Source organism: Malus domestica, chromosome 08 (assembly GCF_042453785.1).
Source record: "Malus domestica chromosome 08, GDT2T_hap1".
NCBI lineage: Eukaryota > Viridiplantae > Streptophyta > Magnoliopsida > Rosales > Rosaceae > Malus > Malus domestica.
The window spans coordinates 14,273,811-14,286,855 of NC_091668.1; the positions used below are offsets into that span (position 1 = coordinate 14,273,811).

The window sequence follows — 13,045 nt, forward strand, 5'->3', positions numbered from 1 at the left end:
CCGGCTAGCACATGACTATGCTACAAACATGAAGAGGAAGCTTGACCAGATAAAGGAATCTGATGGTCAGGTTTTACTTGATCATCAGAGATTTGTGGGTTTGTTCCAAAGGCATTTATTGCCTTCGTCTTCTGGGGCTGTACCGCGTAATGAAGCTCCAAATGATCAACCTCTGCTGCCTCCTCCTTCTAGGGTTCTGTCCAATACTGAGGCTCCAAATGATCCCCCTCCAGTGCTTGCTCTTTCTGGGCTCTACCGACTGCTGAGACTTCTCCTAAGCAACCTTTGTGAAGGCTCCCTCTTGTTTGTTTATTTTGACTCATGTATATGTACATATTTGTAACTTATCGGGGATATCAATAAATAGCTTTCCTTCATTTCAACGTATTGTGTTAAATACACCAAAGCCTTATTCGCTAAGTTCTTTGAATTTTCTTTTGTTGAAGCTTGTATGTTGAAGCTTTGTGAGTGGAGCATGTAGGTTGAGGTAGTATTCCCTTAATTTCCCGAATGAGGAAAACTTCTCAGCTTGAGACTTGGAAAATCCAAGTCACTGAGTGGGATCGGCTATATGAATCTTTGAACGCCATTGTGCTCGGTCCTATGTCATGTCCTCCGTTAGATCCAAGTACTCTAAGTCTTTTCTTATAGTCTCTTCCAAATTTTTCCTAGGTCTTCCTCTACCCCTTCGGCCCTGAACCTCTATCCCATAGTCGCATCTTCTAATCGGAGCGTCAATAGGCCTTCTTTGCACATGTCTAAACCACCGTAACCGATTTTCTCTCATCTTTCCTTCAATTTCGGCTACTCCTACTTTACCCCGGATATCCTCATTCCTAATCTTATCCTTTCTTGTGTGCCCACACATCCAACGAAGCATCGTCATCTCCGCTACACCCATTTTGTGTACGTGTTGATGCTTCACCGCCCAACATTCAGTGCCATACAGCATCGCCGGCCTTATTGCCGTCGTATAAAATTTTCCCTTGAGCTTCAGTGGCATACGGCGGTCACACAACACGCCGGATGCACTCTTCCACTTCATCCATCCAGCTTGTATTCTGTGGTTGAGATCTCCATCTAATTCTCCGTTCTTTTGCAAGATAGATCCTAGGTAACGAAAACGGTCGCTCTTTGGTATTTCTTTATCTCCGATCCTCACCCCTAACTCGTTTTGGCCTCCATTTGCACTGAACTTGCACTCCATATATTATGTCTTTGATCGGCTTAGGCGAAGACCTTTAGATTCCAACACTTCTCTCCAAAGGTTAAGCTTTGCATTTACCCCTTCCTGAGTTTCATCTATCAACACTATATCGTCTGCGAAAAGCATACACCAAGGAATATCATCTTGAATATGTCCTGTTAACTCATCCATTACCAACGCAAAAAGGTAAGGACTTAAGGATGAGCCTTGATGTAGTCCTACAGTTATGGGAAAGCTTTCGGTTTGTCCTTCATGAGTTCTTACGGCAGTCTTTGCTCCTTCATACATATCCTTTATAGCTTGGATATATGCTACTCGTACTCCTTTCTTCTCTAAAATCCTCCAAAGAATGTCTCTTGGGACCCTATCATACGCTTTTTCCAAATCTATAAAGACCATGTGTAAATCTTTTTTCCCATCTCTATATCTTTCTATCAATCTTCGTAAGAGATAGATTGCCTTCATGGTTGAGCGCCCTGGCATGAACCCAAATTGGTTGTCCGAAACCCGTGTCTCTTGCCTCAATCTATGCTCAATGACTCTCCCAGAGCTTCATTGTATGACTCATTAGCTTAATACCCCTATAGTTCATGCAATTTTGTACGTCGCCCTTATTCTTGTAGATAGGCACCAAAGTGCTCGTTCGCCACTCATTTGGCATCTTCTTCGTTTTCAAAATCCTATTGAAAAGGTCAATGAGCCATGTTATACCTGTCTCTCCCAAAACTTTCCACACTTCGATTGGTATATCGTCTGGGCCTACTGCTTTTCTATGCTTCATCTTCTTCAAAGCTACAACCACTTCTTCCTTCCGGATTCGACGATAAAAAGAGTAGTTTCTACACTCTTCTGAGTTACTCAACTCCCCTAAAGAAGCACTCCTTTCATGTCTTTCATTGAAAAGATTATGAAAATAACCTTTCCATCTGTCTTTAACCGCGTTCTCTGTAGCAAGAACCTTTCCATCCTCATCCTTGATGCACCTCACTTGGTTTAGGTCCCTTGTCTTCTTTTCCCTTGCTCTAGCTAGTTTATAGATATACAACTCTCCTTCTTTGGTATCTTGTCGCTTATACATATCGTCATAAGCCGCTAACTTAGCTTCTCTCACAGCTTTCTTCGCCTCTTGCTTCGCTTTTCTATACCTTTCACCATTTTCATCGGTCATATCCTTGTATAAGGCTTTACAACATTCCTTCTTAGCCTTCACCTTTGTTTGTACCTCCTCATTCCACCACCAAGATTCCTTTTGGTGTGGGGCAAAGCCCTTGGACTCTCCTAATACCTCTTTTGCTACTTTTCGGATACAACTAGCCATGGAATCCCACATTTGGCTAGCTTCCCCCTCTCTATCCCACACACTGGGTGATTACTTTCTCTTTGAAAATGACTTGTTTTTCTTCTTTTAGATTCCACCATCTAGTCCTTGGGCACTTCCAAGTCTTGTTCTTTTTTCTCACTCTTTTGATATGTACATCCATCACCAACAAGCGATGTTGATTAGCCACGCTCTCTCCTGGTATAACTTTGCAATCCTTACAAGTTATACGATCCCCTTTCCTCATTAGAAGAAAATCTATTTGTGTTTTTGACGACCCACTCTTGTAGGTGATCACATGTTCTTCTCTCTTCTTAAAGAAGGTGTTGGCTAAGAAGAGATCATCTGCCATTGCAAAATCCAAGATAGCTTCCCCATCCTCGTTTCTCTCCCCAAAACCATGGCCACCATGAAAACCTCCATAGTTGCCTGTCTCCCTGCCCACGTGTCCATTTAAATCTCCTCCTATAAATAACTTCTCCGTCTGAGCAATTCCTTGCACCAAGTCTCCAAGGTCTTTCCAAAATTTCTCCTTCGAACTCATATCCAACCTTACTTGAGGTGCGTACGCACTAATCACATTGATAAGTTCTTGTCCTATTACAATCTTGATTGTTATGATTCTATCTCCTACCCTCTTGACATCTACAACATCTTGTGTCAAGGTCTTGTCCACGATGATGCCAACACCGTTTCTCGTTCTATTTGTGCCCGAATACTAAAGTTTAAACCCTGAGTTTTCTAGATCCTTTGCCTTACAACCAACCCACTTAGTTTCTTGTAAGCACATAATATTTATCCTTCTCCTCACCATAACTTCCACTACTTCCATAGATTTTCCCGTTAAGGTTCCTATATTCCACGTTCCTAAACGCATTTTGCTCTCTTGAACTCTACCCTTCTGTCCTAGCTTCTTCACCCTCCCCCGTCTAATAGGATCAAAGTACTTCTTTTGTGTGTCCCGTGTAAAGTTGATAGGAGCATATGCTCCCAAACAACTTTGAGTGGAGTCGTTCGAAAAGAAGTTTCTATGGCCCCCTTGCTCATTTAACACTGCATCCGGGTGCCGATGGAGATACAGCGACCCTTGCTCACTTATCACTGTGCTCGGGCCACACAGCGCGCCACTTACGGGTGACGCCCTAGCTTTAGCGCAATTTCGTTCTGGATTCATTTTCATAAAGATTCGACGTAATCATGGAGTGCCGGCTGTCGACTACCTGACGCCCTCCCCCTCCTCCTTTATCCGGGCTTGGGACCGGCAATGTAAGATAAACTTACACAGGCGGAGTTAACGCATCCATTGGTAATTACAAAATTAAGTTTTATGTAGGTTTTGTATAATTAAGGTCGTTTGATAATCATTCTTTTTTAGTTTTTAGTTTTGTTTTCACTTTTTCAAGAACTACAATCTTGTTTGGTAACTACTTTCAATTTTGAAAAAAAATTGAAAACCCAAAAATGAAAAACTGAAAACTGAAAATCAAAAAAAAAAAAATTAAGGCCAAATTTTGAAAACAGAAAGTAGTTTTTACTTTTTGTCCCTACAATATAATCATTTGTGGCTGAAGATGCAGAACCAAGCGGCCTGGGTTTATCTCGCCCAAAACTACGTCGTTAAGGAGTTAAAAGTAGTTTTCCCAGAACCTCCTCTCCACCTTTCGATACACATCTCAACCACGAAAAATGTTGAACCAGCAAGACACATTGGTTTTACCCTGTGGAGTTGAAGTAAAATACAGAAAGCAGTAAAGTTCAAGACATCGAAGTGACCGGGAAAATCTACAACACAAAATCAGCCTTGATTGATTCACAATTCCCAATTGTTCAACAGAACCAGCTTAACATATATATTTTCCAAGCACCAACTATATCTAACAAAAGTTTTTCCAAAATTTTCCCCAAGTCTTCCCAATTATCCGGCAACTAATGCATATGCTTAAACATATAAATTAGAAAAACAACCTTGCAAATGGTTACATACGGTGCGGAAAACTGGAATTCAGAATTCCGATGACAATGACCAGCAACCTTGAAAGCAAGCACACAGAACAACCATGCTGCTGACTACGGACAGGACAGACATCACAAACCATAATGCAAAATTCTTCATGCCTTCGTCGTCAAATTGATTCAGGTCTATTACCTTTCTTATTTTCATAAACGGTGTCTTTTGATGGAGCTCTCTCTGCACGTTCAGTTTTGTCTATGCTTTCTGCTCAATGCTCCGAGGTTATAGGTTCTTGAACATAGACGGGTTGGTGTTGGTCTTCATCCGCTGTCTCATCATCTGTATGGGACTGCTCTTTGCTTCCCTCGGCCTTGGGAACTGCTGCCTCCTCTTGGGTGTGAGATCCAGCTTCACTTTCTGCAGTGGGCACGGTGGCATTCTCCTCAATCGTTGCAGCAATTAAGTTGGTCTTTTCCTCATTTACTGCCTTAGAAGTCATTTTTGGCTCATTCACCACATTTGGTAAAGTGGTCTTCTCAGACGGGAGTCTAGGAAGAGACTTCCGTTGTGGCTTCTTTGGATGCACAGGAGAGGGCCCTTTAGCAGTGTTCTGAGGTACTTTCTCATCCAGACTAAGCCTGCTAGATCGACCATTGGTATTACCGTGTGCTTCAGAAACTGCAGGAGGTAAGCTCTTCCTACGTCCGAGCTTGGGAGACTTGGCTCTTGTAGTTGGTATCTGCATAAATTGCACTAGACGTCAAGGCCAAAATATAGCAGTGCACTGCTGTCAAATAACAGCTAAGTACAGTGAAGCACGATTATCACTATGCAGTTCCAACTTAACTAATCATAGTAGGAATACATGTTCAGACTACGTATTAGTCAAGAAACTTGAAACCGATTTTTATAAGCTTTCGGTAGACTAACAAAGTATGAACTGTAATGCTCAGTGCAATTTTGGGTAAAACAGTTGTTGGCAGCATCAAAATATTACATCTGTGGTGCCTCCTTTCCAATCAAACGAAGTATGGTAGCTGTACTAGACTTGTCAATAATAACTCAGATACTACCACTGTTCCAACTGACTGAATGGGGTCAGATCGTGAGAGTCTTATTAAGTGATTGATAACTTTAAGGATTGGCTTGATTAACATGTTCAATTTTCCAAAAATGAAAAAGGTGCATGAACTCAGAAGTATAAGTGGTAAAAGTTGCACTCTCTTGCTGTGAAGGAAAATTACATGTACAATACTGAAGAATGGGAAAATAATTTAGGACCAGTACTTTACCAAATAAACAGTTGTTAACAGTTGCACATGCTACTAAACTAAGAGATATAAGCAGAACTATATAGGAAGATCTACCAAAGGCATCCTATACGACAACTGTAATATAAGAAAACTGGAAATGCAACCAGAATGCGTCCAACAGGGTCATGGCCAAAGTTATAAACTAATCACCATTTAGAAGTCCGTCAATAATGTACTTGCACACCCCACCACTTTACTATATATGACAAAAAAATAAAGAGTTTTCCAAACTCAAGCACAAAATCAGATTCACCAGAAAACTGGAAATTACGCATGAACAAAAGAATATGCATCATGCCATTTGTGATTTTGAAAGAAAAAGATATACCTTCTTCAGCTCCACTTTAGGAGGTGGAGGCTCCTGATAGAAGCTTGGCATTGGAGTTGCTTTAAAAGTCAGTTTTTTCCTGAGCATCCTAATCTCAGCTTCCAGAGTTTCCTGTATAAGAACAGACAACATTCATAATAAGAACAGGATTCGCACACAGGTTTCGGTTGACCACCATTGATTGAATACCACCTCGGACTTGGCTTGCAAATTATTCTTCTCCATCTCCTTTGCATGTATCTTTTCCTCCAGTTTAGTATAGAACTGCCCAAGGTAATGGTAAACGTTACTTCGATAACAGAGATAGTGTTGGAAGACTCAGCATACGAAAAAAACATCAGAAAGATGCAATGCAGAAAACTAACCTCCCTCCTTTTCTCAGCTCGTTCATCGCACCTAAAACTGAAACCATATTTCGGAAGTGTCCCAACCCTAGGCTGTTTATCTCCTTCTGTTGGACTTCTAAGATGCAGTTAAGGATAAATGAAAAACGAATAAAAGGCAATAGACAAATAATGTAAGAAGACCAGCAGATTTAGTAGGCAACAAATGTTCAAAAGGTTAAGGATACAAAGAGGATTGTGATTCTCCTTCAGCCTGATTCTGGGAGCCTTTTTTCAAAGGCTTCAGCTTTGCCTTCTCCCTGTAAAAGAAAAATCACAATTAACAAATAGCCAAGCGAACAATTCAATAAAGATAGTTTCCAAATTAAACATCTCAACTCAAGATGGTCTCCAAGAATTAGGGAGAAAAAATTAAACGTAAGCAATATGAGACATAAACCCCTAAGGCATAAAGAAGAGACAAGGAAATAGAACATAAACACAAGCATTACTCACACGCTGCCTTCAGACAATTCTGCATCAAGTTTTTCAGGTTGCTGCTGGAATCAAATAAAGATTAGACAGAATAATCAACAAGAACAAAGATATCAAAATAAAACAACACAAACGTTGTATCCAAAGATTGGAAAAGCTGCAAAAAAGGAAACCGAAGGTGAAATTGACGTTTACATTGGATGACTGAACCTGTCTCCCATTAAATAATCTATTCTTGTTAGGCTGTTTCGGGCATGAATTTGGAGCAGCTGAACCATTTGAAACAGAAGCTTTTGCCTCAGTGCCATTTCCATCTTTGCTTTTCTTCATCAAAGTTGGGGAGACGCTCTTGGGACCAGGGGCCTTCTCATTCTTGCTCTTACCTGGACCTTTATGCACTTTGGCGGGCTTTGAATGAGTAGAACCTTTCACTTCATCTTCCTGCAACACAGACATGCAGATGGAAATGTAAATCAGGTCGACGCGTATAATTAACTCAAACCAGCCAGCCGAAATCTAGCACTTCCTACCTTAGCAATAGTCAAAGCAACAGTCAAACCATTACTTTCAGGGTTGACATTGGCCTCTATAGCTTCCCAAACAGACGAGCTATTAGTCCCACCGTCATCCACCTTATCAGCATTTCCAATTTTCCCACTTGATGCTGCAGTCTCCGTCATAGCATTCTCGCTGAAGGTCCCATTCATGTCGTCTGAAACAACACCAGCCTGCCCATGAACACCGTTTTGATGAGCCACCTCAAGCCCGTAGGTGGCTGCCAAATTATCTGAATCCATGACACACTAACTACAAAATTAAGAACAATCTTATTATTATTCCCATCAAAACTATTATCTATAGAATACGGGCTCGAATTTAAGGTATTGCCCAATAAGAACTGTAATTAAATTAATTTTCCTCCAGTTTCTCAGCAAACAAACAGAGTGCAGATATACTTGCCTCGGAGTAAATTCCGAAATTAGTTAAATCAAAATCTTCATTTAATAAAAAATACACCAAGATTTAAAACTGAAAAATAAATAAATAAATTATATAATAAAATCCACATCAAGCACAAAACACAAGCCACATTTCCAGAACAAAAATCTTTAAATTTTACACTGATCTAACACAAACATGCAACAAATAACCAGTAAGGAAATCAACGATCAATGCAAAAGGCACAAGATTCAACATTTGGCTATCCCTAGAGCTCAGAACTCAGTCTTCAAGCCGAAATCAATACAAAAACCACAAGATTCAACATTTTCCTGCCATTTCATCACATTTTCTCGGCAGCCAAACGGACTACCACTGTAAAACAAGCTTAAAGAGTATCCACTCACCTCGACAAGCGCACAACAACAACTAAAACTCCATTAGCTCCGGCCCAACCGCAGAGACGGCTTCAAGGATCTGAGCGCCGGAGAGTGAAGAGAGTACGGCAGCGACGACGGCGGAAGCGGATCGGAGGATCCGGACCCAAAAGGGAAGATCTTTTTCGGATTCAAAAGTCGGAGTTTTGATAATTCCTTTTCATTTTTGGGGGGTTTAAAGAAAATGAAATCGGAAATAATAATAAACGATATAAATAATAAATTTTGTGGATTTGAAATTTGAAGGAGTGAGTGAGTGAAGAATGAAGCGTATGAAATGTGAGTAAATAATGAAAGCGAGTCGGAGTGAGTGAGTGGAGACGCGGGGCCGACTCAGTTACGACTCGGAGGAAGAGGCGTTTTTGCTTATACGATTTCGGATTTAAAAACACCAAATCCAGGTCAGGTTTCTCTCTCTCTCTCTCTCTCTCTCTCTCTCTCTCTCTACGCCAACCAAATACACTGTATATACTGTCACCGTACTTTCAAGATATACGGTTTTACGGTTTTCGGGCAAGTATTAAGGGTGCGTTTGGTACGCAGACGGGACGGAACGGGACGGGACGGGACGGAACGGGACGGGACGGGACGGAACGAAGGTGTAATTTTTGAAAAATACATGGGGTATATTTGTCTTAAAATGGTAAAACAGTGTGTTCCACAGACGTGGAACAAACCTGTTCCAGGGGGGAAGGTGGGACGCAAAAACACCCAAAATCTGTCCCGTGGAACAGCCCGTTCCACCCATTTTTGGCGTACCAAACGCGGGACGGAACGCCTCGTTCCGTTCCGTCCCGTCCCGTCCCACGTACCAAACGCACCCTTACTGCCCGCTAACAAAGTAACAAACCCTCCACACCAACTTTTTTACTGTTACTTATTTCAGTTTTACTTCTAGAATGTGGAATGATATCTTCATTCTAGTTTTATTTGAGCGACATAATGGGAAGGAGGATTCGAATATAAGATATCGGATGCAAAGAGCAACGCACTTAACCACTTGGATATTTCTTCTGAAGACAAGATTTTTGTTGTTTATTACAGAATAAATTGTCGTTATCGATAAGGTGCGAATATCGTATCGACAATGTTAATAAGCAATCTATGTTCCGTAACCCATACACGATGAATCTAAAGTGCAAAAATGAATGCACTTAACTGGTTGGACAGTTCTTTTAGAAACGAGATGTTTGTTGTTTTTCAAAGACGAATTGTCAATATCGATAAAATGTGGATATTGTAAATTTTGATGGCAAATTATGTTTTCTAACCGACCCATGATTTGAAATCCTACGACTCATACATTGCCCTATTGCCTATTCTAGTATTATCATTTTTTTTTTATCATCATTTGAGGTTTAAGACAACTTACGCATATCTATAGGATTGTGGTACCTTTGGAATTCTTTCTTACTTTAGTTTATATAGATATAGATATATTTACAAGTGGTAATTTAGGGAGAGGAATATGAAAACTGAGACCACAAATTTTCGTAACCAACTGAACTACAAGTTCATTACTATTAGATGTTTTTATTGATTGCAAACGCTTGAAATTTGGAGTAATTAGATTATGATTAATTAATTTAATTTAATTTTCACAAAATTGGAATGTTACATTAGCTTAAGTAATATCGTTAGTAATTAAAAAATTATATTTGAGGTGATTTTGTTTTTTTTAATATAGTTAATTAATTTGTTCAAATACAAGTCATGTTTTTTTTTTTGGTAAATAAAATACAATAAGTTAGAAATTTGAAGGCAGTAATGCATTAATTCTGATTTCTTACTTTGATTTTGGTCAATAATTTTTTACTTTGCTTTCTCTGGTGGAAATGTCAAATCTGTAACTCTCACTTTTTTTTCTCTTTCAATTATTTAAATTAGCTTTCTGGTAGGGTTAATTTCCTTCTTTTTTGATTCAATTGTTTGCAAATTGAGGGTTTCTATTTGGAAATCAATATTTTCACCATATGGAACAAAATACACTGTTATTATTTATTTGCATCTTTGTCTTACTTTCCCTTTTTCTTTTTTTAACAAACGATACTATCCGTTTTCTAGGTAGGATATCTGAGGGGGGAAATAGTTAAACGATTTATTTTATAACGCATCTCTTATTTTAATTTGGCAATACAACCATACAAACAATAGTATTGGAGTCATCAAATTTGCCAACTTTGACACACCCCGATCCAGAATGCCCACTTGGACTCCGAATCGAGCTGTGATGGCGAACACCTGAAAGGTGACAAAGCCATAAAATGTAGTGTAGTGGAAAAGGTGAATAAATTTAAACCTGAAAGTGCCTAAATATAAGAGTGCACTGTGAGCGGGAATAAACCCATTTCACACGTAATGTTAGAGCATAAGTAAAGTACAGTAGAATGAATTGAGAATCATACCATCAAAGGTAATCTCCAATACCAAGATTTCCCATGAATCCTCGTCGATAAGAAAGCTCAACTATTAAAACCTGGAGGGGCGAAAAATAAGGGTGAGTGGGCCTGAAAATAAAGTTTTATAAAAACCATTCTGAAAACATTGCAACCCCTCATCGTAAAACAAGCATAGTTTCCAAAATATACTTACTACATATAGTATAAAAATGCTTACCGTAGCCTGCAAAATCTCAAGAATTCATTACGACACAATATCTCGTAACTAAAGGCAAGACATCCAAAATCACAAAATCTCAAAAAATCAGGTGTTCAATCAATTTATACTAGCACACAAAGCCTAATGCGACCTATACGACTAAACTGATGCTCATCAATCTATGCTAGCACATGAGTCGAAGTTGACTAATGCATCATGTACGATTGGATTGGGTGTAATCATAATATACGCTTTAGTGCTACAATCACACGAAGACTGGTGCTATTCGCGGTCACCTACGAGTCGGAGTTGCCTAATGCAACATGTACGACAGGACTAGCACCTACTTGGATCCAAGGCAAGCGTGCGGTGCGGAGGTGAACATACATGTGAAAGACTGGCCCTAGCCTTGAGCGAGCATTAACACTGGGGTGATTTGATAGTTGTAACCAACTAGACGAAATATGACTAGGCTGAACAAGTGGGAGCTGGGAAATTGGCCTCCCAATGTATTTTGCAGCAATACTAGACACTCTATCAAACTGCAAACGAATGAAAAAGTGAAAATTTGAAATTACACAAAAGTCCTCAATAACGGGTGTTAACGGGTTTCGCAGGTTGGCCCAAAATGACCCGTTAATGACCCGACCCGTTTAGCACTCAACCAAATACTAATTTTAACAGGTCGGGTTGAAAATGTCAGGTCTAATTATAAGCATACATGTGCATCCCGTAAGATGTAGCATATTTCATAAATTCCGTCATTTCGCTAATTCTTTTCAACTTTAGTCTAATCCAGGCGTATGTAAGAAATTCTTTTTCAAATGCATAAATGGAAACTATCAATCACATATATATATATATACACTATAAAAAAGAAAAGACCTACTCACCTGAAGTCCACGCTACAACTCCCTAGCACGAATATCGAGCCGTCACGAGCGATAGTCGCCTGGAACAAATATCAAATCACATCTCAGAATTCATATCAATAGAACACGTAACTTACATAAAACACATCCCCAAGGACATTCTAGAATGACTTGAAACTCATTGACCAAAAGTCAACAGTCAGTCGAAGGTCAACTGTAGAGTCCACAACCCTGCATAATTCGATCCGAAAGAACTGCACCTTAGATTTCCAATCCGTAACTTCCCAAGGGTTTCAATAAGCTTCTAGAACAACATCCTAAAGCTTTGGAATGATCCAACGGTCAGATTTCCGTCAATTGCTAAAATTAAAGTGACGACCGACGTTTAGATTTACAAACTTAGAAATCCAATTCGGGAAGATCCGTACTTCAAATTCCCGATCCGTCAGTTCCTATGGTTCTCAAATATTACATACTATAACATATTAAGGTTTGGTGACACCAATGTCGGATCATCAATTCATATAAGGATCAAGTGGCAGTCTCTATCAAAACTATGTTCAAACGATGAGATTTCATCAATCGGACTTCACCCATGGAATTGGGGTATCAAATTTAGCCTAGGAAGTTTAGGGGGTGCTTCAGCCCACGTGCCGCAGCACAAGGCGGCCGCCCGCACTGACTCGTCGGAAAATTCAACTATTTCTAAAAATTACCAAATTTTACAGTCATGTAGAACAAATCAAGGGGAAAATTTTTCATACCTGGGCCGAGGTCCAATTCGAGTGGGAAACACCTGAATTTTGCCTCGATCCGCCAGAAACCCTAGAAATAGGTGGCTTTGATCCGTCACCTCTGGTGCCCTGCCGCTCCTAAAATATTTTGGGATTTGTTCCAGGCCTCAAGAATAGTGTTTTGGTGGTGGTGGTGGTCAACGTAGCTTTCACGATCAACGGATTTCCATTGTGGCACCCCCGGAACCGACGGTTCCGTTCTTTGCGATATGGGGCCAAAACCCCAACAATCTTGGGTGTAAGTGGAAGGGGGATGATGGTGATTGATTTCCAGGTGGTGGTGAACCTTGGATCGCATGAAAAGCAATGGGAAAGTCGTCGGGTCACGCATGTCCGATGAGGAAGGAACGAGTCAACCTGGTTTGGGTTCTCTCCTATTCTTCTTCTCTCATTTCCCTCATGTTCTCTTCTCTAATTTTCTCCTCATTCCCTCTCTCCGCCCCATTGGCCGCCCATTTCCCCTCTTATTT

At 40.1% G+C, this 13,045-nt stretch overlaps 1 protein-coding gene across 6 annotated transcripts; it reads right to left on the bottom strand.

Annotated features, from left to right (window-relative positions):
* Positions 1-4,308: 4,308 nt before the first annotated feature.
* LOC103441467 (protein WVD2-like 5) lies at positions 4,309-8,775 on the bottom strand. 6 transcript variants are annotated; one of them, XM_070826953.1, is made up of 9 exons: positions 8,282-8,775; positions 7,466-7,722; positions 7,131-7,376; positions 6,957-6,997; positions 6,689-6,760; positions 6,483-6,579; positions 6,310-6,381; positions 6,118-6,228; positions 4,309-5,215 (listed from the first exon to the last, which is right to left on the bottom strand). In XM_070826953.1, exons 2-9 carry the CDS (start codon positions 7,640-7,642, stop codon positions 4,745-4,747), a joined length of 1,287 nt encoding a protein of 428 aa, XP_070683054.1. In that variant the 5' UTR covers positions 7,643-7,722; positions 8,282-8,775; the 3' UTR covers positions 4,309-4,744. The 6 variants fall into 6 exon arrangements, with proteins under 6 accessions (XP_070683054.1, XP_017189427.3, XP_008378379.3 ...); XM_017333938.3 differs by having other exon boundaries at positions 7,466-7,742; positions 8,282-8,766; XM_008380157.4 differs by having other exon boundaries at positions 6,957-7,000; positions 8,282-8,735.
* Between the last annotated feature and the right edge of the window lie 4,270 nt (positions 8,776-13,045).

What these genes read in the sequence shown, in the direction of transcription:
- LOC103441467 (XM_008380155.4), bottom strand. Translation starts at nt 7,732, where the DNA reads ATGGATTCAGATAATTTGGCAGCCACCTACGGGCTTGAGGTGGCTCAT. An exon ending in TTGCTTTGACTATTGCTAAG is followed by an intron (nt 7,377 to 7,465) that starts GTAGGAAGTGCT and finishes TCTGTGTTGCAG; the next exon opens with GAAGATGAAGTGAAAGGTTC. An exon ending in GGAGAATCACAATCCTCTTT is followed by an intron (nt 6,580 to 6,688) that starts GTATCCTTAACC and finishes ACTGCATCTTAG; the next exon opens with AAGTCCAACAGAAGGAGATA.